The sequence below is a fragment of the Larus michahellis genome, chromosome 15 (genome assembly GCF_964199755.1).
Source record: "Larus michahellis chromosome 15, bLarMic1.1, whole genome shotgun sequence".
NCBI classification, from domain to species: domain Eukaryota; kingdom Metazoa; phylum Chordata; class Aves; order Charadriiformes; family Laridae; genus Larus; species Larus michahellis.
Genome location: NC_133910.1, coordinates 14,207,288 through 14,234,345, shown reverse-complemented (window position 1 = coordinate 14,234,345; position 27,058 = coordinate 14,207,288). Strand labels below are relative to the sequence as shown.

General features: G+C 58.7%; 1 protein-coding gene across 2 annotated transcripts; it reads left to right on the top strand.

Moving 5' to 3' along the window:
* Positions 1–3,280: 3,280 nt before the first annotated feature.
* On the top strand, positions 3,281–27,030 carry NCS1 (neuronal calcium sensor 1). 2 transcript variants are annotated; one of them, XM_074608524.1, is made up of 9 exons: positions 3,281–3,744; positions 17,786–17,810; positions 19,634–19,772; positions 20,246–20,324; positions 20,471–20,559; positions 20,832–20,909; positions 21,284–21,400; positions 22,139–22,531; positions 25,602–27,030. In XM_074608524.1, the coding sequence occupies exons 1-7, from the start codon at positions 3,681–3,683 to the stop codon at positions 21,380–21,382; spliced, it is 573 nt and encodes a 190-aa protein (XP_074464625.1). In that variant the 5' UTR covers positions 3,281–3,680; the 3' UTR covers positions 21,383–21,400; positions 22,139–22,531; positions 25,602–27,030. The 2 variants fall into 2 exon arrangements, with proteins under 2 accessions (XP_074464625.1, XP_074464626.1); XM_074608525.1 differs by lacking the exons at positions 3,281–3,744; positions 17,786–17,810 and having other exon boundaries at positions 19,114–19,772.
* The last annotated feature ends 28 nt before the right edge of the window (positions 27,031–27,058 follow it).

The following is a 27,058-nucleotide window of genomic DNA, read 5'->3' as shown; positions in this document are numbered from 1 at the left end:
AACCTTAAAATAGCCACTATTTTTGTAGTTGACATAATTAATCTCATGTGTGTACGTTCCTCCCCCATCCTAGGCTTTGAGGCATCACCACTCCCCTGCTGACTGACTCCCCAGCTTTGGCGCAAAAAAGCTCTTAGCAAAACTTGGCTTTTTCACCAAAAAGCACAAAGTACAGGTTGTGTGCGCTCTGCTCGATGGGTTCATTGCCAGTTCATTACTGTCTCTGGTGACTGATTCCTCCCTCATGTGGTCGTTTGGCTTTGGAGCACCTTCTCTATCTGCTTTTTGGGTGGGTGGATGCGGAAGGAGGATGTTCACAAGCCGATAGGTAACGCTGGCCGCAAAGACAGTGGTAACAGACTGATGGATGTGTGGGTTTGGGGATGTGCTAGGAAAAAAAGGGGGTTAGTGAAGCCTTGGAAGTGTGAGTGGACCTTTTGTGGGGCCTCATCCGGCCCTGGGAAGGGGAGGAGAGAGGCAGGGGATGGGCTGAGATGAGCCGGGCGGCGGATCCCCTGCCTCTCTCCCCCCCTTCCGAGGGCAGCTCCTCCATCACCTCACATCCCAAAATGCAAGTGTGGGATACTGGATGCCACCCCATCCCCAATTTCCAGCCTTGCTCATGGCTCCAAGGTGGGGGCCAGAGGGTGCTGTGCTTTGGCTGTGTTAAACTGCTTATTTTTTTTCAGGTCTGAGCTCCTGAGGAAGGGAGGAAAGCAAAGACCTTTTGCCATGAAGCAAAGCGGGGAGGACCGAGCCTCACTGTTTGCGCGTAGCCTCTATTCCCATGAGGTGACTGCAATCCCAACAATTAAATCAACAAGCACGCGTTGGGGAAAACCCTCATGATGGCGTCTGAGGATGCTTTATTAAAAGCATGCAGCGTGGCGAGCCCACGTGGAGCAAAGGCTGCCTGGCTGAGCCTTGCTACGTCCTGGGGAGAAAGAGCTCAGTGGTTTTATTAAAACACTTTTAAGTAAATACCCAAGGAAGCAAAAGCTTTCTGCAGCCACACACCCGGCTGTGCAGCCCATGCAGCTCCCAGCTTTTGCAGTCGTAGTGCACAGCGTCCTCAGATCCCACCCCAACCTCTGGCGCTGGCGTGGCAGGAGAGGCAACGGCTTCCCTATAAGCGAGACCCTGCTCCAACCGCAGCAGCAACAAGCGAATATCGCCCAGGGAATGATCATTTCCATGGCAGCATGTTGCAATATGGTGAACAGACGGCAGATGCACCGTGAGCAGCACGCGCAGTCTCTTAGTGAAAAAAAACAGCCCCAGCCAGGGCTGGGCGAGCTCAGGATGCAGTCGGTGGCGGCAGGGAGATGTGAGCACTGCCGAGGTCTGCCTCTGAAGAGAAACGCAGAGGGATCTGCAAAGCAAAACTGCTCTCAAGGGCTGGCCCTGCACCAGATTTTCCTCTCTGAGCAAACAGCCCGGCTCCTTCCCCGGCGCACCGACCGCATTCAGCTGGACAGGACTGGGTTGTGCCCCACTCGCTGTTCAGATTGCAATCCTGCCAGCCCCAGCGGTCTTTCCGGGCTGGGGCTGCATTCCTCTGGCTGTAGAAAAGTCACTGCCTCCCAGAAAATGCCACTAGTGGTGTTATTCAAGCAGTAATGGGGTTAAAGCTAATAATTAGGAAGAGAAAGTGACTGGCTTGCAATTTCCGATTACTTTTCTCCTCTCGTCTGTGTGATCTGAGCTCTCTCTTCAACGTTCTCCATGGTAGAGGCAGGGTAGAGTTTTAAATAGAATTAAATCCCTTTAACATCGGCAGGGCTTGTGCTAAAATGCCTGTGCTGTGTGGGGAAGGTTTGGGCTGTTAGTCCTGCTCATCACCCCAGCCCGCTATGGTCCTGCTCTGTACACAGCGGGACACCCCTGCTGCAGGTGACCACAGAGGAAGGGAAATACTGCAAAAATCAGTATTTTGCTGATGGGCAGCACAGGAAGGGGCTGTGCGGGCTGTTTGGCAGCAGATTTGGCAACCAAACTGAAATCTGCCGTGGCCTGCGCCTGGGTTGCAGGCGGGCCTTTGTCCCTGAAAACTGTGCAAATGTTGGTGGTGGCAGCGAGGGATGCTGGAGGAAAGGCACGAGCCTCGCTGAGTTCTCACAGCCCTTTGCTGCAAATCGCCCACCACTCAGTGCTGTTCTTCCTGCTCGTCCCTCGGGCTGTGCCGCTGCCGGGTGCCCAAGCTGGGACCTGGTGATGGTGTTTTTATACTCTTCTGCCTTAATGAGCTTGTTTGTGGAAGGCTGGATAATAGAGGACTATGTATTTTAGAAACATCTACCTGGGGAATGTATCCCTGGAGAAATGAGTGTCAGGCAACCCTTTGCTGGGTAAAAAAAAAAAAGGCACAGAGACCAGCGGTGTGTCTGCTGTGCTCCTCGTCCCCTTTGCAGTTTGTGTTGTGCTCTCTGCAGCTTTGCAGGCAGGTTTTACTGTATCCAAGCGCCAGATTTTTTCCCCCTCCTTGGCTGCTACCACAGAAGTCCAGGCATGTCCGGGCAGCTCCAGCGGGGCCTTCATCGCAACGCAGGCGGGAAGAAAACTGTATTTATCGCGTGCATCAGAACAGCTAATGAATGTGTGCACACATATACAGGGCGCTTTTGTAGAGGCATAAAGCTCTGCATGGTTTTGAGGTGGAAGAGCGCTGAGTGCCACTGCTTTTAGCACTTGTATGGTTTCCTGGCTGTGCCGCAAACCTGCTGTAGGTTGGATCTGTGGGGTTTTTGAAGGGATTGAACTTGGTCTCTATGTGTGCACGATGCAGGGAGAGAACGAAGGCTCATGAGAACCCTGAGGATCCTGGGGGGAGAGGCACAGACCTGCCTTTGGCTGGGGGCAGCCAGGGCTTGGAAGATGCGTCTGCAGCTCAAGGTGCTGGTGGCCCACCACGGTCACCCCCGTCCCCCAGGCCCTCAGCTGCCTGTTCCCACTGTCACCTCCCCTCAGCCCCCGCCCTCCTGCTGCCCATCAGCCCCCCAGGAAGGACCAGACCTCCAGTGACGATGGGGGGGTGCGGCTTGGCAGGACCCGAGCTGCGCATCCCCCCCCTCCCCGCCCACCTCCCGACATTTTTCTCCCTGTTTTCCCTGCGGAGCGGCCCCGGGGAGGGGCGGGGGGAGGTCTGGGATCCCCCTCCCACCCGGCTCCCCCGCGGTTTGGGGCTGTACCGGAGCGCCCCCCCCCGCGCCCCGTTCTCCCGGCTCCATCCCGCGGGGCGGGGCGCGCCGCCCGCCCGCGCCCCCGCAGCGCGGCCGCGGCCGCTCCGCTCCGCGCCTGGCGGCGGAGGGGCGGGGAGGGTGCGTGTAACCAGGGACACGCACACACCGACACGCACACGCAGGGCGGCCCCGCAGCGCCGTGCCGCTCGCCTTTGCGGCCGAGCCCCGGCAACAAAGACCCCCTCCTTTTCCCCGGCCACCCCCCGCCCCTTTCCCTTCCCTTCCCCGGCTTCGTCCCTGCCCGTCCACGTCCCGTCCCCCCCCCCCCGCCGCGGGATGTAGCCGGGCCGGGAGCTGCCACCAAGGCACCGCGGGTCCCATCGTCCTGTCTGTGTGTTGCCCCCCCTCCCCGTCCCTCCATGACCCCGCAGTGAGGCCGGGAGGCGGCGGGCGAGCCGGCGGCTGGGGGCTCCGCCGGGGCTGACGGCGCTGCCGGCCACCATGGGGAAATCCAACAGCAAGTTGAAGCCTGAAGTTGTGGAGGAGCTGACCAGGAAAACGTACTGTGAGTAAAGGGGCCTGCGGGGTGGGGGGGCCGGGGATGCTGCCGGGGGGGGTGATGGGGCCGTTCCGGGCGGTTGCCGGTGTCCCCGGCCGCCTCCTCCTCCTCCTCCTCCTCCTCTCCCGGCTCGTCCCCGCGTTGGCGGCGAGCGGTGATTCCTGCGGGCATCGGCGCGGCCCTTCCCCGGGGGAGGGCGCAGGCTCGGCCGGGCTTTGTTGCAAGAATTCCGAGATTTGCTTGGGAGGACGGAAAAAAAAACAAACCGAACAACCACAAGGCGGCAGAGACAAGGAGAGGGATAGGGACGCAGAGAAACACTCCGTTTTCTTATAAAAACAATTCTCTGTGGCCTATTTCTAAGCCTTCCATAACCGCGGGAGCAGGGCCGCATCCTGCCCGCCTAGGGTGATGCACCCTCCTCATCCTGACCTCCCTCCTGCCCCTGCTCGGAGCGTTCTTTCTCCCGGGGCTGCCTGGCCCTGGGGTTTGGCTGCCAGGTGGGTAGCCAGGGACCGGCCGTGGTGGTTGTCCTCTCCTCGACGCCTCCCTGGGGCCAGGCAGCTTCTCCCTGAACAGGGACCTAAACCGCCTGGATGGCTTTCGAAGTTTGGGTGCGTTAGTTGCAGGGGTTTCCTTTGTTTTTATGCTCTGAAGCGGAGAGAACAGCCCGACACCAGAGAGTTCAGTATTTTTCATGAGTATCTCAGTATCGGTTTAATAACTTGATTTTCTAAGTGAGTGGCTTTCCCGTCTGAACCTCCGCTGTAATCTTATTAACGTGGCTAGCGCCTGAGCCACCCAGTTTTAGCAAAATCAGTTGGTTTGTTTTTTTTTTTTCTGAAGGATGCACAAAGGAAACAAAGGCTTTGGTGGTCCGAGTTTGCCTCTCCGCTCGCAGGTCAGAGATATTCGCCCAACGTGCAGCAGACCTGTGAGCTCTCCCCGCTGTCATTGCTGCAGTCCCACAGCAGCGCTTACCCAAAAAGGCAATAGATTAGGATGCAGCAAGTTCTCCCATATGGAGAAGAGGCGATACTGGTGCATTGCACAACCCTACACGCGAGGTTGCTCTCTCGCCCTGGCACAGGCAGGAGGAGAGCAGGTTGCGGGTGGCACGTCCGCATAGCTGAACCGTGAGTGATGGTAGGGGAGGTTGGGGTGCCCCGGCTGGGCTTCCTCCAAGTGGCTCGGGGAGAAGAAATAGCCATAACGTGGCAGTGCCAGCTGGGCACAGCCCCCGGCTGGAGCTGGAGCTGAGCCCTGGGTTTTGCTGTCCTCGGTGCAGCCGTGACCTGCTGTCTGGGCCAGGTACGGGTATTGCCGTGCTGCAATCGCCCGCTCGGTTTGCAGCCGCCATGATGATCCGATCTCCAACGGAGAGGGATCTGGGAAGAGCTGGCCCCAGCACAGCCTTGTCTGCTGGTGGTCTCCCACATGCTGGGCTTTCTGCACTCCTGGGGTGGCTCCTCACAGCGCAGGGAAGGTGCCGACCCTGTTGGGGCACACGGGCAGCGATGCCCCGTGTCTCACTGGCAGCTGGTACCAGACAAACATGGATATCTCTCTTGCTGGATGAGGCTGGCAGAGGGGCATTGCCTTTTGAATCACTTTATGCCCAACTTTCTGCTCCTCTCTCTTAGGTACCCTTCCTTTTCCACTGCACTCCCTCCTTAAAAGACTCCCATCCTCTGATCGCTCCCTCGGTGGGTTCCTGGCCTGTCTGGAGTTTTGTCTGCCCAATCTGGGCTTCTTGCTGCCTCTAGACCTGTGTACCTGTGCAGGTGAGGCAGCAGCGCCTGGGCAGCCGTGCCACAGGGTGGCGCGTGGCCAGAGCCCGGTGCGGCATCCCAGCGTGCCCCAGCAGTGTGCAGCCTGCGGTGCGATGCCTGTCAGGAAGAGCCATCATTAATACCAGGCTCTGTTTGTTGAGCTCTGCTCATTCCACCTCTCCTCTCTGGGATTAATTACTTTTGCTGAGTGTTTCTGCCCCTTTTTCGCAGCTGTCAAGGCGAGCACGCCTTTCCTTGTCTGGTGAAGCGCTTCACAGGGCCCTCCCAGGCACGTCTGGGAGCCCCAGATTTATCTTCAGACCCTGGGAGATTGGAAAGATATTAATTTCCTTCTGCGTTTCAGGGAACCCGGGCGGAGGAGGCGCAGGTAGGAGCGGAGGGTTGCCCTGAGCGCAGGGGGAAGGACTCATCCAGACCCCTGTGCTGTGGCCATTGGACCAGCTCGAGCAGGGGGTAGCCATACCCCCAAATCCGTGCCATACTCAACAGTTTCTGGGGGTCTGCTTGGGGAAGGTTTTGCTCTGCAGCACTGTGGTATTTCGGCACCTGTCTGGCGGACCGGCAATGACCATCCATGGAAGAGCATCCCCGGCGTGTGGCTGCCCTTCCCACATGCTGGCTGCCATGGCACCGTGCGGGCACTGGCCCTGCCTCCTGCATGGTGCTGTTCTGCTGCTGTTACAGCACATCTGGGCAGATGTTGTCAGGAGCCTGTAACTGGCAGCTGATGACGGGGGACCCGCTTTCGTGCCGGGGAGGTTCTCGTGGCAGCGTGAGCCGTGGCTGCGGTACATGAAGGGTTTCTCCCAAGATGGGTATTTCCTTCCATTGCATCATTTTCTGTTTGTGCCATTTCCAAACAGAATGAAGCAAATAACAAAAAGCCCCTTCTTGGCTCTGCTGGGATGGGAGGGACGGGGAGACTTCGCCCCCCGCACCCTGCCCTACATGGCTTTTGTAGAGATTTATCACATCTAGGGGACTACAGAGGACCTGCAGCCTGTGCTCTTTCCCCTGGTGGCGTCTTGGGTCCCCTGGCCACTATCTCCTATCCCCTTGGGTATCTCCATCTCCTATTTTTGGCATTTCTCTGGTTGTACCTGGGTAGCAGCATTCTTGGGGCTGGTGGTGGGTGCAGCCAGGAGAGAAGCTCACGTGGCAGGGCAGTCGTGGGCATGGTGGTCGTGCCGAGGATGCTGCAGGGTTGCCGTCAGTAGCCTTCATGAGATATGAAAATTATTTTACTGCAGGTATTCATAGCAGGTTGTCCCAGGTCCTGCTGGGAACTGCATACAGAAGGTCAGGAGCCTGGAAACCTCGTCTCTTGGCTCCCCTCCACACTCCGCTCCTGACTTACGGTGCTGGGGGCCAGAATTTAATGGCACTTGGACACCTAAAGGCGCAGAAGGACATCCGAGGGCTTCTTCGAAGTGCCGGCTGCCCAAGTCCTGTTGATTTGGACCCATCGCTGGGTGCCTTTCAGCATCTCTGGGCACCTGAGTGCCCAGGAACATCCGTCAGTGCCAAGCTTACCCGTCTGCCAGGCGCTGGCGGGGGGAGCCCAGCTGCGGGGTGAGGATTTAACCTTCCTCAGAGGCCGGGCTGGTGCCGTGTAGGAGCGTGCGGGAGAAGCCAACACTGAGTGATAATAATAATGAATAATGAATTATGTAATTCTTTGTACTTCCATAGAGCCTTTCATCCAAAAGTCTCTGGAAGTGCTTTATAGTCATTAATTTATTAATCTTCCTGATGCCTTGTTGAGGTAGCTCAGAGACGCAGCTTTGGCCTCTGTGTGTTTTGTCCCAGGAGGTGATAATGCCCAAGACTCGAAGGAACCGCCGTCCTCCCTGGATCACATCTGCTGGACCCTCTTCAGCGGGAATTTAATCCTGGGCTTAACTTGGGCCAGGTGCTGGTGGCTGTGGGCCATGGTGGGGTTTGGGGTGGTGCTTAAGAGTTTTTTGGGGACACTGTCAAAGGGTTTTGCTAAGCTGGAGACTGATGCAGGTCCTGGGGTACCTGCAGCCTGCATAAAGTTGTGCAAAGTGCACGTGTGCGGTTGTGGGTGCAGAATATGCGTCGTGGGTAGAAATGGCTTGACGTGGACTCTTGTTAGAGAAATTGTGAGAGAAATGCAGTGCTGAGCATCCCTACTTACAGCAGCGCTCCTAGCCCAGCCACAGCATTGACAACCCTTAAAATCATGCTCAAAAATTTGTGGTTGTTTCAGAAGAGTACATTTTAGCTCTTCTTTTTAGTCATTTGGGGGGGAATTGGGTTTCAGTGTTCACTTTTTATAGCTGCTTTCCAGGTTCAGAACTACTAAGACTGTATTTTTTTTTTTAACGCCAGCTGCAATAGCCGCACAATCCACTGCGCTCGGAGCCATGTAGGTGCATGGCATCGCTGCCGGGACCGGGCGTGGGCTCGGGACGGTGGTCCTGGTGCTCCAGAGGCCACGGTGAGGCTGTGGTGAAGGCGTGGGAGCCGCGGCGAGGGTGCCAAAATGACACCCGTGGCGCTGGGAGGCCCGGGCTGTGGAGCAGGTGTGGGGAGAGGAAGATGCTCTTTTCCCAAGAACCGTGTCCCACCCACTGTGATCTATTTTGTGGATTTTAAACTCACTCTGGCATCATAATTTTCTGCTCTTTTACAATAAGCCGCAAAATTGGCTCTGGTGCTTGATAGTCATGCATTGAATTAATGGGCATTAGTTTAAGAGCAAACTACAAACATATTGATTTGTAGTTGCGGGGGTATGTCGTGGCAGGTTGAATTCTGCGGGAAAGGAAAGAAAATTCTCCGACTGTAGCAATTCACAGCAGGGAAAAGGGGTCAGTTCCTCACTGGGGGCAGCGGGCTGGGGCTTCGCTCCGTTGTGCCACCCCAGTGCTGGGGGAATGTGCCGGCCAGGGTGGCGGGCAGGAGCAGAGGGACAGGCGGAGCAGTGGAGGGACCTCGGCAACTCCCCGCTGCTAGTTTATTTTTAGGCTCCGAAATGTTTGGCCCTGGGTGCTGGGTTTCTCTGCCAGGTTGGTTTGTGTTGAAATCCCTTGCTCCTCTGTCAGGAAGCGGGGCAAACTGGCCAGGTGGTTATGCACCTGATAGCCCTCGGCAGCAAGCGATGGATGAAGCTGCCTGCGCTCCCCACCAGCCACGTGCCCCTTGGCTCCCCTCGGCCCTACCAGCACCGTGGGATGAGAGCCCGTGGATCTCAGGATGGAGCCTGGGAGCCCCATGGGACCTGCTCCCGAGAGCGGGGCACCGGGATGCCGAGGTGGGTGCACACCCGGTGCGTAACGCTGAGGCTGGGCTGCTCCTGGCTGGTTGAGCTGGTGAGCGCGCCCGCCTGCTCCGAGCCCTCTCAGTGTGTAATAGGATTTGCAGGAGCCCAAAAGGGAAGTTTTTCTGGGGAGGAGGAGAGCACCTGCCCCAGAAGCGTGGGAGGGCGATGGGCAGGATGCACCGGAAGGGTGCCCGGGGGCTGGCTTTTGTTTGGGACCTGTTTTTACTGTTTTTACATGTAACCCAGAGCCATGAAGGTGGCAGCTGTGGTGCAGGTTCACTGCAAGCTTGATGGGGAGCTGATGTGCTGCCTCCGGAGGGCTGTGGTGGTCTGGAGGCATCTCCAGCCCCTTCCCCAGGGAGACCCCAACCTGCAGTCTCATGTTTGGGTATCCCATCTGCGCGTGGACCTGGTGCTCGGCGGGGAAATGCAAGCAAAGCAAGTTTTGCAGTATCAGAAGCAAGTTTTTGGGTGTCCCTGTGGTCCCTGGGAGGTGTTTGCAGTGCCGGCGTGGGAAGGGGAAGACGTGGCCAGGGACCCTGCAGGCTCCCTCTGCGGAGAGCGGAGCAGCCGTCCCTACCAGCCACGCTCGCGCCGCTGCCTCTGCTGCTCCGGCATCAGAAGAATCACATTTCATTTATCCCCTGACATGTTAATGGATCTGCTTAACCACTCTCCTGACCTTTGCTGCTGCCGCTATAATTAAGGTTGTGAAACAAGACGCTCTGAAGGCATCAAAGGAAACAGCTCGTTCAGGGAGGAGCCCGCGGATGCGCTCGCTCCGTTATCGGGGTGACATTTGTGGGGTTGCTTTGTTCCTCCCTCCCCTCCTCGCCCTCCTGGGTCTTCTAGGGAGCTGGATGGGAGAAGGAGCCAGGGCCCGTGCCCTCCACCCCTGCCTGCCCGAGGGCTGGGTTGGCTGGGGGTGCTCACCCCAGGACATGGTGACCATCGCTGTGGTTCCTTGGTGGCCCCTGCTGCAGGTTCCCCAGCCCAGTGGTGCTTGGCGACATGGTTTAGTGATGGTTTTGTCAGTGTTAGGTTGATGGTTGGACTTGATGGTCTTAAAGGTCCCTTCCAACCTAGACAATTCTGTGATTCTATGGCCTGCTCCCCACATCTCCTGCACGTTTTTCTCCCTTCAAGGCACGTTTTTGGTTTCTATGTGGAAGGAGGGCTGCTTGTGCTTCATCCAAGCGTGTTTCTCCAGCGTCTCCTGATCAATGGCCAGACCCTGTGGAGATGCCCTGGGTGCTACCCCCCATGGAGAAGTGGGTGTTTGGTGCCTCCAGCGCCCTCCGCTTCGGCAGCCCTTGTCACGGCCCCATCCCGGTGGGTGACACCGGGAGGGGGCAGAGGCTTTGCCCACTCCCAGCAAGGCTTTGCCCTGCAGTGTCCTCCTGACCCTCCCTTGGCTCCAGGGTCTGATGGTGGAGTCACAGGAACTCCTGCGTTGGATCTGGAGGGGACCTTTCTCCTCTGCTCGGGGCAGGAACCCCTCCACGGGTGGGGGACAGCACCTTGGAGCACCAGGCCATGCCGGAATCCCCGCAGCCAAGGGGAGGATTGAGCAGGGGGGCAGGACACAGCTGTCCCCTGCACAGCCAGGGCTGCTCCATCCCTGCTCCCTGCATCCTGGGGATGCTCTTCCCCACCATGAGGCATCCCTGTGACAGCTCCTGGGGAAGCTGGGATTAAATCCAGCCCAGGATAGACCTGCCGCGGCCGCCAGCTCCTGCTGCGAGCGTGTTTCAGTCTGAGTCATTAATTTCCAAATGAAGGCGCTGTCCTTTGCCCTTCCTCTGCTGCCTTCGCAGCGACTGCAGCGTTTTCCCCGAACCCAATTTCCAAAGCCTAATGTCGGGCCCTTAAATATTTAGTAAAGTCTAAAATGGATTTTAACTGCATATTGGCCTTCCTGTTGGTACCAGCCCCGGGGGAGACGAGAACAGAGCTGCTCATGGACCTGTTTATCCAGTCTGGGAGCAAGACAGACCACTTATGGCAACCGCGGGCGAGAAGAGTGCCAAACGCACATGCAGTTCTCTCCGCATATTGCTTCGTATCTCAGCAGTAACAAATGACACCAATAACGCTGTCAGCCTTGTGCTCCGAACGTCTCGGCGGCTCCTGGACCTGCCGTGATGCTGGCAATGTCTGTGTCTGCTGGGGAGAGAAGCCAAATTGGGCAAGTGCAGGGGGAGAGAGGCGAGCTGGGGTCATCCCCATCCTGCTCCGACAGGTAGGCAGCTCTGGCAGTGTTGGTGCCCGCGTGGTGAGGCTGCTCTGACGTCCCTTTGCAATGGGATGCTGCACGGAGGGGTACCTGCACTGGGACATGGGGACACTGCCGGTGCGTGGGCGATGCGGCCGGGAGCAGGGACTGGGCATTGCCAGGGTGCGCAGGGCTGAGATGGGGGCACGGTGGTTTGGGCAAGCTGCTGCTGGTCATCTCGGGGACCAAACGAGCCATCGGGCAGGCTCTTGCCACAGTTATTTCCGTGGGGGTGGCCCCGGTGCTGCAGATGGGTTTTGCTGGGGTCGTGTTTTAATGCTGTTTCCCCAAATCTGGCCCTGCGCTGGCCCGGGAGCGGAAAGAAACCCCGGCCCTGAGGTGATCTGGTGGCCCCAGAGCTGGGGCTGAGCCCTACCGGGGCGCAGGAGGACAGGGTGGTCGGTAATGTTTAACCAGGACATTGGTTTTATAGTTAAACCTGAATTTTAATGAGTCCGAGTCATCCGGGCCAAACAACCCAAATTTCCAAAGTGCTGATGTGTGGCATATCTTAAAAGTTAACGTTGTCAAATGGGGACCTGAGTGAGCTCAGAGGTACCCCAGGATGGGGTGACGGACGGTCCTGGAGGACGACTGAGCCTGCAGCAGCCTGGGGGTGCTTTCACCCCTTGGCCCCCCACAGTGCTGCTCCCGCAGGTGCTGGGCTCCGTGCCGGGGGTTTGGTGTCGGAGCTGGGGCGTGCGTTGCTGGGGGAGTCTCGTGGTCACGCTCCAACTGTCCCTGGTGTCAGCGGGTACTTCCCCGCCCCGACCCAAGCCTGCACAAAGCCACCCGACAGCCCTGGCTGCCAGAGATGGTCCCAGACAGCCCTGCAGGGAGATGCCCGTTCTGCACTCAGCGGATGCTGCCCAGAGCCCGTTTGGGGCTGAACAAAGCCCTGCAGCTACTGCACCCGTCGGTATCTCCAACAGCTGGAGCTGCTGCCGCGCATTGGGCTACGGGTTTTGCAGGGATGGGGCCTGAAATTGGTGATCACTGTCCGGGTTATGATGCAGTTACCCCTGGAAACCTGCTCTGCAGGGACAGGGACAGGCAGGGGGGATGGGTCCATCTCTGCCGACTGATGGGACCTTCTTGGGTTCCTGTTTGCAGGAGCAAGGTGTGAAATCTGCATCAAATATCCGTTTGGAATGCTGTAGTGAGCCCTGTGGTGGCTTGGTGGGGACCAAGGGCTAATTCTGCAGTGGGTGATTGTCCGGGCTGTGATGCTGACCCCCAAATCTGGGTCCCAGGGGAAAGGAGCGCAATCTGAGCGAGGATGCACGTGCTGCTGAGCCCTGTCGCCCGCTCGGTGGGGAGGTAGGGAAGGAAGGGGGAGCTTGTAATTGGTGAATATTAACGTTGTGATGATGTTGAAAGTGGAGTTTGTAACAGATTTATGTTCAGACAATTCTTAAATATGTGTTTCGCAGAGGCAAGGGGTGGAGTGTGTTGGGCATAAATTGCAGGGTGTGCGGGGTTCAGCCCAGAGCACCATGGTATTTTACGCATGAGGGACCAATTAGCACATGCATGAGCACCCCAGTCATTTCCGCATCAGCACCCAATAAGTTCATGCATGAGCATCCAATTAATACACACACGAGCGCACAATTAGTTTACATATGAGGACCCGGTTGATTTCTGCATGGGTACACCGTTAATTTGCGCTGGATTGAACACTGGTCCGTGCGTGAGCACCCAGTCAGTTGATGCATGGGTACCCAATTAATTGATGTGTGTGCCCCCAGTCAGTTCGTGTACAATTAATTTATGCATGAGCACCTGATCCATTCCCACCTGAGTGCCCAATTAGTACATGCACAAGTGTGTTATTTTCTAATTACACTAATTTACACATTAGTACATGCACAAGTGTGTTATCTACTAATTACACTCATTTACACATGTGTGCCCAATTAGTTCACGCAGGGGTGCTCGGTGAATTTACGGGTGAGTGCTCAATTAGTCCATGCACAGGCGCCTGATAAATCCACGAGTGCCCAAAAAATTTATGCATGAGCACCCAGCTGGCCCATGCATGAACGCTCCTTTCATTATGCCTCAGCACCCAGGTAGTTCATGCATGAGCACCCGATGAAATCATGCATGAGCACCCAATTAGTTCACCAAGGAGCACCCAACTAATTTATGCACGAGGGCCCAATTAGTCCACGCATGATCAGCCGGTTTATTTTTGCATGAGCGCCCATCTAGCTCAGGCATGGCTGCCCAGTTAGTGCATGCATGAGTGCCCCATTAACTCACGCGGGAGCACACAGGTGGGTGCCCAGTTTACCCTCCTCTGGGCGCTGGGCTGAGCATCCACAGCAGGTTTAGGCAGCCCCAAACATGGAGGGAAGTCCCAGTGTGGGGCAATGTGCCAGCCCCCCCAGATCAGGATGCGCAGGGACCTGTGGGGACCCCAGGAAGGAGCCGCGGTGAGTCCCTGGGGGAACTAAATGCCACAGGACAGACCCTGTCACATCTCGGTGGGTGATGCTGGACCAGTCGCCCGTGGGTTCTGGCAGAACTGGAGTGCCCTGCAGTCGTGGGAGAGTCTCTTTGTGCCTGTAAATAATTAACCCTGGTTTCCCTGATAAGGCGGCGGTGCCTGTGGCAGCACAAAAAAGCTCTGTGGGGCTGGAGCATCACATCACCTCATGCATCCCACCATGACCAGGGGTCCCCAAACCGTTCCAACTCTGGCCACATCTCCTGCTCTCCACACTGCTGCCCTGTCCCTGCCGCGGTCCAGCGAGCGACGAGCTCCACCATGGGCAGCTCCACCACGGGCAGGGTGATGGACGGGGATTCGCAGTCCTGGGTCCCTCCTCTCCTCGCTACCTGGCAAACACAAATTAACGGGCTTGAGCACTGATTAACTAGAGCTGTTTCTTGCTGCAGTGGCAGCTGGGTGGTGGGAAGAGAGGGGGCAGGCGAAGGGCGGGTGGTGACAGAGCTGTCAGCCCTCGCCTGTGCCAGTGGGGATTGATGGAGAGGTGGGGGGAGAGGGTTGGGGGGGTTTTGGGTACCAGTAGCTGGGAGGAGGGGGCTGGGGGCTGCATCAGGTGATCTCTGCCCTTCTGTGCTGCGTGGGATGTGTGGCCGAAACCCTCCTCCCAGCTGAGATGGGAGTAGGGATGGACCCACTAGTGCTGCCAGGGGGCAGCGAGGGCCCGTGGCCATGGCTTGGCCATGGGGGGCAATTCCTGGGCTGCTCTGGGCTGCCTGCCCCCACTGCCTGCCCCTGCTGCCTTGTCCCAATGCCTGCTTGTCCTGCCTGCCCCTTCTGCCTGCTCGTGCCTGCCCCTGCTGCCTTCCCCTACTGCCTGCCTTTGCTGCCTGCTCCTGCCTTCCCCTGCTGCCTGCTGCTGCCTGCAGTGAGAGCCCTGCACTCAGCGTTTCCCCCACTTCGCTAAGAGCAACGGAAGCAAAGATGCTGCCGTGTGGCGTTGGACATAGGGGAGGGCGTCTGCGGTGTGTAGCCGGGGCTGCTGGCTCGGCTCTTACAGCGCTGCGATTCATAACAAATGCTAATACCCTGCCTTTATTTAGCGCCTTTCATCCCCAAGGATCCCAGGGCACGCTCCATCCACTAACAAGCCGCCATGTGTGCTATTTATAGCCCCCCCCCCCCCCGTAGCGGCTGCGGGAGCAGGGGTCCCGGGGGAGCATGGCACGGCGGCTGAGCCCAGCCGCAGCCCCAGCTCGGTGGGGGCATGGCCATGGAGCCGGCCCTGCTCCGGTGGGATGCTGCAGTGGGGCTGCTGCTGGTCATCCCTGTGTCCTTGAGCGCTCGGGGTCAAGCCTGGTTGAGGTTTATAACGCTGCAAATTGATTTGCATGGGCTCAGCATCGCACCACAATCAATGCTGGGGAAGGGGAATGCAGCAGCTGCTGCTGCACAGGTACTTTCTGTGAGCTTGGCTGGGCTCTGCGTGCCGGGGAGCTGTGGAGGATGGATCGGGGAGAGCGGAGGGACCGCCCTGCCCCTGTGTGTGTCCCCTGTCCCCAGCCCCAGGACGCGTGGCTTAACCCGGCCAGGAGAGTGTCATGTCCCCAGTGCTACCACGGTTGTGGGTCCCTGCTGCAGGGACAGGCATTAGCATCCCTAATTGGTGCCACTCGGAGTGTCGACACCCAGCGAGGTCGGGAAGTGGCAGCCGCGAAGTCATCGTCTGTCTCGGATCCGTAACTGCAGAGACGGGGAGGCAGGTACTGGCTCAGCCCCAGCTTGCCCAGCCGCAGGGATGCTAAGCTCGGGGCTGTGATATTTCCCTACTCTGGGAACACTCTGCCCTGGGGAAAAGGAAGATTTGGTGGCAGTGGAGGGATGCACCCAGGGGTGGGTGGTTTTCCAAGGGCTGGGAGATGGGGCCGCGTTCCCACCCCAGACCCCACAGGGGCAGGAGGAAGGCACTGGTGCCAGTGTGCTGGAGGAGGGATAGGGCTTTACATGGCCCCATTCCAGGGATGCACGTTAACAAATCCCACCTCGGGAGCCCCGTGCTGGTTTTCAGGCTGGCACCTGGAAGGTCCTCTCTGTTGGAAAAGCCTCTCCCGGGAGCATCGCGTCCCTCCTGCAGGCACAAGTGGAGCCGGCTCCATCCCTCCCCTCCCACCCCAGCCCGAGTGTGTCGTTACCAGCGTTTCTCCTGCACTAAAAAAAGCACGGATTTCTTAATTGTTTCCTGCTGAAGTTGAAAGGCAGCTCCTGGGCCTGAAATAGCACATTGGGGGAAACGCAGCTGAGAGAGGGAGAGAGAACAGAAGGCGATTTGCCAGGAGGGGCTGAGCCATGCCCCCACCACAGATCCGGGCTGCTGCTGTTGCCCCTTTCGCCTGCCTCGTGGGGTGCCCAAAGTCCTGCCGCTCATCCTCCTCTTCCTCCTCCCACCCGCCTTCGTCAGTGTCTCTGGGTGATCAGGGCTGCAGAACTGGTGCCTGGGGCATCCCCCATCCCCTGGCACACTCGGGGTGGGAGTCCTGGCTGGTGTCTCGATGCTTGTGAGGAATGTGTGGGGAGAAGCCTGTTTCTGTTAGAGACGTGGCTCAGCATCTTGCTTTTGGAAGGATGCTTCCTTCCATTTGGGGATGGGGAATCCTTCGGGACTGGCACGACTGTTGTTTTTGCCTGCCGCTGGATGCGGCGTGTCCTTCCCAGCTGCCTCCTGCCAGGAGACCTCAGTCCTTTCCCCTGTCTGCTCTTCTGCCAGACAGCCCTGCCACAACAACCCTCCAAATCCCTCCTGCGGTGTGGCTGAACCCCTCGGTGTCCTTCAGCCCAGGTGCCGAGCATCCCTGTGCCTGCCTTCCCTCTCCCAGAGGACTGCCGACCAGACACCCCGTGGCGTGTGCTCCCGGCACGGCTGGGCCCGGTATGGCCATCACAGCCCTGTGCCACCTCCCTGGGGAGGCCGGGTCAGAGGCTGCCGGCCTCTCTACCCAGTGCTGAGCCCTTCCCGGGGTATTTTTTCAGGCTCTGTCCCTCCAGCGGTCCCCAAGCTGGGATGGAGGGACCCCCCGTATGCATGGGGACGCCTCGGGCACAGCGATTCCTGCCCACGGGGACACAGGAGCCAGCACCTGGCCGGCTGCAAGGTGGGGGCCGGCGTGTTCCCTCCCGGCTTGCCCCACTGCTGCCGCCTGCCAACCCTCGCCTTCTACCAGGCACGTTATCAATCTTTCTGATGGAAAATTGCTTTCTTTTATTTGCCATCCAAGGTAATTGGCATCTGTTGATGTGTCTTGGGTCTCTATTTTTATCAGCCGTTTGCACATTGACACATCTCCACTCCGCCTCATTATCCCCACGCATTTCAGACCTATTGCTTTTTTATTATTATTTAGATGCACGATGCGAAGGAAATGACTAATGAGGCCATTTCCCCCCGCGCACCCGCCTGCTGGCACTGGGCTCCCCGCTGGCATGCTGGGATGCACAGGGATGGGTGCCAGCCCCCAGCCCCGCTGGGCTCCCTGGCATCCCGCATCCCATCGGAGCCTTTCCTCTGCTGAGGACATTTGCCATCTCAGCAGCTGTCCCCGGGCTGGGGACATGTGGTTGCCAATGCTCACTGTTTTCTAGCTTGTCACGTTTTCGGGGTTTCTCTGGAGGCCGGTAATGCTTCCCAGAGCCCTGGGATGGGTTTGATGATGTTTCTCTCTGTCGTTCAGAGGCAGCTGGTACCTGGGGGGATGCCAGCCTGGGGGGCTCTTCCTGTGCCCATGTTCAGTGTGTTGATGTTGGGGCCGGGCAAATGCCTTCCCCATGCCACCTCCAGGCAGACGTTTCCAGGGATGTTCTGGCTCTGATGGGGGTGGGAGGGCAGGGCCGGATTCTGCCCAGGCATGAACCAGCTTGGCCCCTGCGTGGTCCATAGCATCTTCCACCAATGGTGCTGCACACCCCTGAAAAAACGTCCTGGTGGGCTCCCCAGTTTTGGAGCCGGAGGGACCCCACTGGCTGCAGCTCCAGCCCCATCAACCTCCTGGGCTGGCGCAGGATTCCCGGTCTGTGCCTCGAAGGCAGCTGCTTCCATGCGGATAACACACGACAGCACGTGGAGCGAGCCAACCCAGGGGCATATTCCCCGGGAAGGTCACTTATGTGAAGTGCAAAACACAGGGAAAGCACTAAATTCCTTTTTCTTGCCTTTTTCTCTTTTCCCCTGTTTTCTCTTGCAGTTACGGAGAAGGAGGTGCAGCAGTGGTGAGTGGCCGGTGTGGCGGGGGGCTGCCGGGGCGCGGGGCTGGTGGGCGAGGGGCTGGAAGCCGGTGGCATGCAGCAACCCCTCTGGCTGTGCAGAGCAAGGGGTGCAGGAGGGGCACCTCCTCTGGGGTGCAGGTGTTACCTCAGAGAGGGGACACCAGAAAATAGAGAGGGCTTTCCTGCACACCTCATGCACAGTGCGTGGCAGGGCGGACCTCCAGCTGCTCTCGGCCACCCGTGTGGCATGGTGCATGCTCCCTCTCGCCTCTTCCCTCCCCACATGGGCAGCTGAGGGGTGTGGGGACATGGGGTCTGTCCAGCTGGTGGCCGTGGCTGTCCCAGGGGCAGGCTGGTGCCGTCCCAGCATGTCCCCATTCGCAGCAGGGCCCACAGAGGCTGGCAGGGGCTGGGGCCGTGGTGCCTCACCATCAGCACGCTCTCACCCCACCCCTCCGCCCCACCGAACGCAACGCCCTAGAAAAGCCACTGCTTCCCTTTCATCTTCCTATCCCACCAGTCAAGGTTTGCTTTCTTTATCTCTTTCTGTCATCCTTTCCCCCTCCTCCCCGATGAGTCATAGCTGCAGCAGCGTGAAAAAGATGTCACCAGCACTTCGGTTTCCCACCTCGCCACCCCCTTCCCCTCCTCCTCCAGCCCTCGGCCCATCGCAGCGGGCGCCTGACAGATCTGGGCGACGCATTGCATAATGCTCATGCACCCTGTGTGGTCCCTGCCTGGTCCCTGTGGTCCCCGTGTGGTCCCTACATTGCCCCTGTGTGGTCCCCGCACCCACGGAGCCGGTGAGCCCCTTCCCCTGCACCCTGTGGGGTGGCACTTTGCAGCATCCAGGTCCATCCCGGAGCTGGGACCAAGGGCTTTGAGGGTGTTTAAGTGCTGATGGATTTTGGGAGATGTCCTTGGCCGTGCCACCCCGAGGATGCAATAGCCCTGCTGTGTTCCCTGGCTCCTCCCAGCAGCTTTCACTCGGGATTGCGCAAAAAATGCCGTCGCAGCTTGGCTGCCCCGGGTGCTTGGGGCCACCGTGCTGTTGGTTTTTAGCGGGGCACGGCTGCAGCACGTGTGTGCACAGCAGGGGGCTGCAAATTGCTGTCGATCATGAGTCCCTCCCCCACGGTGGTGCATTGGATCCGTGGGAGCTTTCCCAGCCACCTCAGTGCAAGAGAGCCAGTCGGATGCACCCGGTGTAGTGAGGCCACACCGGAGCGGTGGAGGGAAAGGGGAGCTCTGGCCCTTGGGTGAAGTTTTCCGTTTCCTTCTTGCTTGGAAGCTGCATGCATCTGAAGACCTGAGCAAGGAATATCAACACTTTTCGGCTTCAGGGCTGAGCGAGGCATCGCCTGCCGGGGCACCTCTGCCTGCAGCGTGGCTGTGCTGGCAGGGGGTGACTCTGTGCAGGGGGCTTTTTATTTTAAAGGAGGTTTAAAAGACTCTTCCGTGTTCTCCTGGCTGGGTGGTGGGTCCCCGTCCCCTCCCAGGTCCTGGACAATGTTCAACAGGAACCTGGTTGTGGCTCAGTTGCCACTCCAGGGCTTGCAGTGGGGTTGGACAGTGTGGTGGGCGCCGTTTGGTGCCACCGGTGCCACTCGCTGCTGCTCCAGGCTCTCCCTGCTGCCACCCTTGCGCAGTGCCTGCAGGGACCTCATCCCATGGGCGATGGGGGTGACACAGGGAGCACCCCAGGACCTTCCCATCTCCAGCCCTCCGCAGCGCCAGGGAGAGCCCCATCCTGTCACCCCCGGGCTTGGGGGGCTGTGTTCAGGGGGGAAACCCACCTGGTGCCCACCTCTGCCCTTCCTCCCCAGGTACAAGGGCTTTATCAAGGACTGCCCCAGTGGGCAGCTCGATGCCGCCGGCTTTCAGAAGATCTATAAGCAGTTCTTCCCCTTCGGCGACCCAACTAAATTTGCCACCTTTGTTTTCAATGTCTTCGATGAGAACAAAGTAAGTTTTTGGGGATGGTCCGGCGGGGTCGGGGCTGGGCCCAGGCGATGGTGGGATGAGTTCAGTAGCGCGGCTGCGTGGCACCGGCGGAGGAAGATACTTCAGCGCTTCCTGGGGCGTGCAATTAAAGCGGCGCAGCTGTAGCGAGCGAGCCCCCGCGCTTATTTTAGTCGGTGAGAGTCAAGTGGGAAAAGACGATGAAGTGGCAAGCGAGAGAGGAGAAAGGCGATGTTTCGGTGACGCTGGCAAAAGCCCCCCCATGCTCTGGAGTCTTTCCCGCTGGGATGCTCGCTCTCGGGTGGGCACAGTGGCCGGATCACGCTGCTGGAGATAAACGTGCATCACTCCTCCCTCCCTGCTGCCTTTTTGGATGTGCCCCATAAGGGCACCCGATGCCGGGCACGCATGGGCAGGGGGGGCTTTGGGGGACAGGGGTGGCAGCGGCACCCTCACCCCCTCCTTCCCCCTGCCAGGATGGGAGGATCGAGTTTTCGGAGTTCATCCAGGCACTGTCGGTCACCTCCCGGGGGACGCTGGACGAGAAGCTGAGGTGTAAGTGCTCGCTGCATGCTGGGCTCAGCCCCGCAGCCCCTGGCACGGCGAGGGGAGCCGGGGGGTGGCAGGGGGGTGGCGATGGGGTGCGTGTCCGGTGTGGGGGCCACGGTTCCAAGCCACCTCCGCATCGCTCTGGCTTGCAGGGGCGTTTAAGCTGTACGACTTGGACAACGACGGGTACATCACGAGGAATGAGATGCTGGACATTGTGGACGCGATTTATCAGATGGTGGTAAGTGCAGGGGGGGCTGTGAGGAGGATGCAGAAACACTCCCAATTCCCTCGCTCCCTGGGCTTTTTTGGTGTGGGGTTGTGGCCATTGTGGCTAGGGCAGGGTCTGGATCTGGATCTGGCTGCTGAGGATGGCTCTGTCACAAATGCCAGCCCTCTGCGCCCTGTCCTGACGCGGGGAGGGGCAGGGACAAAACGTGCGTCCTCACCTGGGGACACCATCCAGGCAGGGCACAAAGGAGTGTGTGACCGGATCCTGTCCTCTTGCTGCAGGGAAACACGGTGGAGCTTCCTGAGGAGGAGAACACACCGGAGAAGAGAGTGGATCGGATTTTCGCCATGATGGACAAGGTGAGGATGCTCGAGTCATTTTTTTCCCTAGGGCCAAGGGGTTTAGCAGGCAGTTGTGGGCTCCTTGGCCACGTCCCGGCTCTTGCAGGTGCCTCCTTCCCCTGTGAGTACAAGGTCTCAGCTGCCGCTGGGCTCACTGCAGACCCCGGCATCCCTCTGGGACCCCCGTATCCATTTCAGGGACCCCGAGGTGGCATTGCACCCTTCCTGGCTGCAGGCACGGGTGGTGTGATGGGGAAGCTGAGGCTGTGGTGGCAGAGGGGACCCGGGCGACTGTGTGGGATGGGGTGGGTGCTGCCGGGGCACTCGGTCTCTGGGTGTTCGGTGTCTTCCTCCCCGGGTTGAACCGACGCTGCAATGGGAGTGTTTTGCAGAATGCAGATGGGAAGCTGACGCTGCAGGAGTTTCAGGAGGGCTCCAAGGCCGACCCCTCCATCGTGCAGGCGCTCTCCCTCTACGACGGGCTTGTATAGTCCCGGGGCCCAGCGGCGGTGAGTGCGGCACCGGGCGGGGGGGTCCGGGGATGCCCCATCTCCCACCAACCTGATGCCATTCCCACCTCTCCTGGGGGTGGGCGGATGGTTTTCCGCTGCTGAAGCATCAAAGCATGGGCATCCCCCCCAAATCCAGGTCAGAGGGATGTTCCCCTGTGGCGATGTGCTCTCCCACTTTCCCGTGACATCCCCCCATACTCATGGGTCTCTCCCAGTCCCTCCCCCCATCCCACGGAGCGCCCCCGGACCGCAGCCCAGGAGGATGCAGTACGACCTCCCAGCTGGCACAGCTCACGCTCTCACCTGCAGATGCGGCTGCAGAGGAGGCAGGGGGGCAGCTGGCTTGCTGGGGGCATGGGGATGCTCTGGAGAAATATTATATTAGTTGTTTTATTTATATTATGTCCTATTATATTACACCCCGGAGATGGCAGGGTTTGGCACAGCAGTGTCGGGGATGCTGTGGTTCGCAGCATCCAAGGGGTGCTGGGCTGAGCACGCCGTGGTCCTCACCGTGCCCCACGGGGCCATGCGGAGATGTCTCTTGGGATGATTTTGGTTGTTACAGGGTCTGACCAAGGGTGCTGGGGCTTTTTTTTTAAACTCCCGCTGGAGTTTTGAGCGTTTCACAATCTTTATGATGTTTCCAGCTGTGCTCATGTCATGCCAGGTGGCTGCAGGGCTTTCTGCCCATCCTTCTCACCCGATCTTCCTTCTCCCCACCCTCTCCTGCAGACGCCTGGGGGAAGATGCTCTCTGTACCATCCGACCACCGCCGCGTGAAGCTTGCCTGTCCCTCTCGGCCTTCCTTTCTGTTCCGCGAGCAAAGGATGCCCTCGAAGCGCGAGCTCACTTCCCCTCTCTGCACTCTGAACCAGCCGCTGCCATTTGCCAACTTCTGCTTTTTCCAAAAAAACCACCCGCGACAGACCCCAGTCTGAGCGGCAGCGAACACCCGAGACTTCAAGGCCAGGGGAACGGGTTGAGCATCGCCGAAGGCAGAGCTCACCCCCCGGCCTCCTCACCCTCTTTGCTCCCCTTTCCTACGTTTTCGGATGGGACTGCGGATGCGCCGGCGCCGGCGTGGTCCTCTCCCAGGAACCGGCCGGCTGGAGACGGAGCCCAAAGGTAGCGGGGGGCCGCGCACCCCGGGGTGCTGCCTGCGGGGGGCGGCCGGGGAGCCGAGGCACCGACGGCGACTGGGGACACAGTCCTGGCATCACCTGCGATGCCGCTGGCAGCCCGGCCCGGCTCACTAGGGATATATATTATTATATATATTTTTTTTTTTGGTGAGACAGTATTGTGCTTTTTCTTTTTTTTTTTTTTTTTTTCCATTGGTGGAAAAAAGTGAGGCTTTTTTTTTTATATGCCTGTCTCGACGATCGATATCCTTATTTATTTGTTGTAAATGTTGCTGCCGTGTTTAGTCTCTTGTGTGTGTGTCCGACCACCTCGGTGATGGTATGTAAGGTTTACAAGCTCGTACACTATTGCGGGGCACTGGGAACCTGCAATAACAATGAAGCCAAAAATCTGCCTTGCCCCCTCTCCTCCCACATGCTGTATCCCGAGCTCTGTGGGCTGGCTGCTGTTTTAAGGGGATGCTGTAGCTTATCTTCCTCTTCCCGTTTACCTGTTTCCTGCATTTTTCTGTTCACCCTTCCCTTTGCAAGCTCAGTCCAGGCTCCGAGCAGTCCGAGCCCCCTCCATCCCTCAGCCGGGCAGGGCAAGGAAACTGCCAGGCACCAGAATGTCCTCATTTCCATTGATTTTTTTAAAATTTCTCACTGCATGAAAAAGTATTAATGGAACTGAGAGCTGGGTTTTGCTTTCAAGTGGATTTCTTTACTCTTTTGGGGTTTTTTTGCAAATGGTGGGAAGGTCTGTTTGCTCCCCAGGGAGGTGGCTGGGAATCAGCCTGTGTGCCGGTGGGGCGAGCAGAGGGGGTGCCCCTGGGGACCGCTCGCTCTGTCCCCCCATGCTGGTTGGGGAGATGTGGCAGCTCCTTCCGTGGGGTGCTGGGCTGGGAGACACGCAGCTCGGGGTGTCTCCTTGTCCCCTCGCTCCTCGTTCAGGATGTGGGAGGTTTTGCTGTAAACCAAGGGCATGGCCCCAAAGCGGAGCCACTTGTGCCCCCCCCAGGGGAGGCAGAGGGCCAGGGAAACACGTCCGGAGATACCCAAGTGTGGGGCTTGGAAACAGCTGGAAAAGGCTGGAAACAGCCACAAGCAGTGCTTGTGTGGCCTCTCCATCACCCGCCACTGCTCCAGGATGTGGCCAAGCAGGGCTCAGCCCCACCAGGACACATGCCGTGGGACACACACCGTGGGACACAGTTGGCATCTCCACTGGAGGAAGAGCGTAGGTGGATGCTGCCGCAGCTCCGTTTCCATCCGCTGTGGCCCCTGCCCTGGAGAAGGAGAGATTCGCACCTCCTCAGGAGCAAAGTGCAAGATGCCCACGGGATCCCTATTGCCAGCCGGGGTGCAGACCCTCTTGCTCTGACGTGGCTTGTTCCTGCCCCACCACCCCTGATGCTGCTCTCCCACCATCTCGGGGCTCACCCCGCCACCCCCGGTGCGGCTGATGGTGGCAGCATCTTTCCGCCCCACTGTCTGCTGGGGTTTCTGCAGGTCCCGCGGCCGAGCCCAGCCAGGGGCCGTCCCCATGGCGGTGGGAGGTGACATCTGGACATGAAGGATGTTCTCACAGGTGTCCCACGATGCAGGTGACAAGACGGTGCCCCAGCAGGGTCTGAATCCTCCCCATGTGGCAGAAACGGAGTCTCTGGCCAAGTGATGCTGGTCCTTTGCTGCGCAGCCTGGCTCCCCCGGTTTTGGGGCCATGTGCTGGTGGCACTTCCTGATGTCCATAAAAAACTTCCCCATCCCCAAGGAGACCGACCTCACGTCCACGTGCAATATTTATGCCTCCTCTGTGGCTCCTGCCCCTGAGGGTGATGGTGGTTCATTTCTGGGGGCTCCTGGAGGGTGTCACTTCGCTCCTTCCCCTGGAGACTCCTGTTCCTTGATGCTTTGTGGCCAAAACACAGCTCTCTTGGGTAGATCTTTGCAGTGCCTCCAACTTCTCTAACGCTCCTCTGCCAGACTGGACCCTTCTGGTGCCAATCGATGTTCCCAATGAATGTGACGCTGCTGTAACCACCTCCGCTGATAAATGATGGACCCCGCAATGTTTGACATAATTCCCAGCAAAAGGCAAACCTCATTTGCTCTGACGCTTTCCCCTGAAAGGCTTTCAGTTTTTGGAGGACCTGCCATGCTTTGAGCTCCATCAGCGCTCGCTGGTGTCTCATGAGGCAGTCCTGCACGGGCAGCGGGATGTGTGGCCCCCGCTGTGGGTGGGTGGGGGACCAGCATCGGTTTGGGAGAGCTTCAGACCCCAGAAATCCCCAAATTCAGCATCACCGCCAGCAACCTCCTGCTGCCGCTGCTGCCGACAGGCTCAGGGGATGGAGCCCAATGCCTTGTCCTCCCTTAAATATTTGCACATTAAGAAACAGAAAAAGGAGCAAAAAGGAAAAAAGCTTTTTGCCTGCATCCAAAAGCTCTGTGCTGGCTGACGAGGACCCTGTTGGTTTGGTGGTGACAAGGAGTTTTCCCGGGCAGAGGCCCCTCCTGCAGGGTCGGGCTGGCTCTTGTCCTGCGTCCCAGTGTGGGGTCTGTCCTGCCCCGCTCTTGGCACACTGAGCGTCCCCGAGCAAATTGTTTGGACCACGGTATTTCCCCCTCTCTGTGGATTTGGGACCCCGGTTTGGATGCTTCTAGTCACCGTTTGGGGAGCACTGTGGGCCCCCGACTCCTGAACATCACCAGGATCTACAGCTTTTTGGTACCGCTGAAAATAAGGCTTGAAGCATCTCATGCTTGGAAATGTTGGCCTTAACCTCCTGGTGCCTCAGTTTCCCCGTCAGTGAAATGGCCTGGGTGAGGCATCCCCCCTCCGGAGAGCGGTTCAAGGCTGTGCCCGAGGTGATGGATACGGCTCACAGCTGCGACCAGGCGGGTTTGGCAGGACCCCCTGAACATCAGGCATGTGTGGAGTGCCGGGAGCGGGGCATGGACTGCTGGGTTGGAGTTTACATCACCAAATGATTAATTTCGGTGTTTTTACACCTGCTCATTATTAAAGGCGAACAACCGACAAGACCTGATCTGTTTCTGTTCACACACAGGTTCCTGATGCCTGTCTGAAATCAAGCCGGCTGCAGCCCTGGCAATGGGAAGGGGACCCGAAGCGCAGCCGGGCAGAGGCGACTGTGGCGTGTCCCCCCCTACCTCTCATTTGTCCCCGTCGGTGTTGCCCCATTAAAATGCCATGTCTGTGCTTTCCTTTCTTTTCATTTTCCTGTTTGTGTGCAGAGTGTTGCTGCTTTGTAACTGTCTTTCCATGAGCTCTGGGGCTGGGCTGGGCTGAGCTGTTTCACCCCAAGGACAAGGATGTGGGAGAAGGCTCTGGGGGCAGATTCCCCCCCACCCCATTATCACGGCACAAACCAGGACCCGAGAGAGAAGCGAAGCGGGTTTTTCCTCCGGAGCAGCCCTTTAATTGCTGCGATTTGTAATGACACTGGGTGGCCACCAGGAGCACTCCCCGATGGGTTCATGGAGGGGGGAGTTGGCTTATGGGGGACCCTAGACCCCGTTTGTGCCGGGTACCAGCTGCATCTCACCTGTGCAGAAGCAGATGCCTGTCGGTGCCTGCCTCCCGTGCTGTCAGGACACCGCATCCCAGTTGGATGGGGGATGCTGAGGCTGTGGGACCCCCATCCCAGAGCCACTGCTCCCCCCGAGCGGGCAGGGATGTAAGGAAGCGTCTGCCACCGGCTGCTGTGGGGCCGTGTGAACCTGGGGGGTCTCGGGAAATGGGGCTGACCCCTGCTTGGAGCAGGGCTGTCTTCGAAGCAGGGCCGGCTTCGAAGCAGGGCCAGGCACGGCATGGGGGCAGCCGAAATCACTGGCAGAGCTGCCATCTTCCCATATAGTTAGGGTTGGGGGGGGTTGAACGGGATGGGTGGGTGACCCGCAGCCATCTCCCTGTCCCACTGTCCCCAACCCCGGGGCAAAGGGGGGGATTATGGGAGGGCATCAGCCACCCCTCCTTCATGAGGGCAGTGGGTGGCGGTGGTCAGCAGGGCGGAAGCGTGGACTGGGGTTGAAGGAGGGAGATGCTGAGCCCAGTCTCGGTGCAGCAGCTTGGGGTTCTCCTTGCAGAGCAGTTTTGGGGTCTCAGTCACACATGCCAGCCCCGACCTGTTCTAGTGGCGCTGCGGGAAAGCCGTCCATCCCTCCTCTCTCTCTGCTCCTGTGGCCACCAGCCCTGGGCCAGGGTGCTGTGTCCTGCGGGACCCCTGCCCAGGGCGGGGCGGCAGCAGCCGAGCCCCCGGCTGAGAACCAGCAGCTCCAGCAAAGAGCCTTGTTTGTAAAGATGAAGCCTGTTTGTGCGTCCATGCCGGTGTCTCGGTTTGCATGCCCTGCTGCCTTGTCTTGAGATGAATTCAAGAGCAAACCAAGCAAACGAAACAGTTTAAAAACAAAAGAAAAACAAAACAAAACCCAGGAACTTTGTGACAGTGGAAATAAAAGCTTAATGACAATAACGAAGCACCCGTGGTCTGTGATGTGCTGCGAG

What these genes read in the sequence shown, in the direction of transcription:
- NCS1 (XM_074608525.1), top strand. Translation starts at nt 19,317, where the DNA reads ATGTTCAACAGGAACCTGGTTGTGGCTCAGTTGCCACTCCAGGGCTTG. An exon ending in GCTGGACGAGAAGCTGAGGT is followed by an intron (nt 20,325 to 20,470) that starts GTAAGTGCTCGC and finishes TCTGGCTTGCAG; the next exon opens with GGGCGTTTAAGCTGTACGAC. An exon ending in TTTTCGCCATGATGGACAAG is followed by an intron (nt 20,910 to 21,283) that starts GTGAGGATGCTC and finishes AGTGTTTTGCAG; the next exon opens with AATGCAGATGGGAAGCTGAC.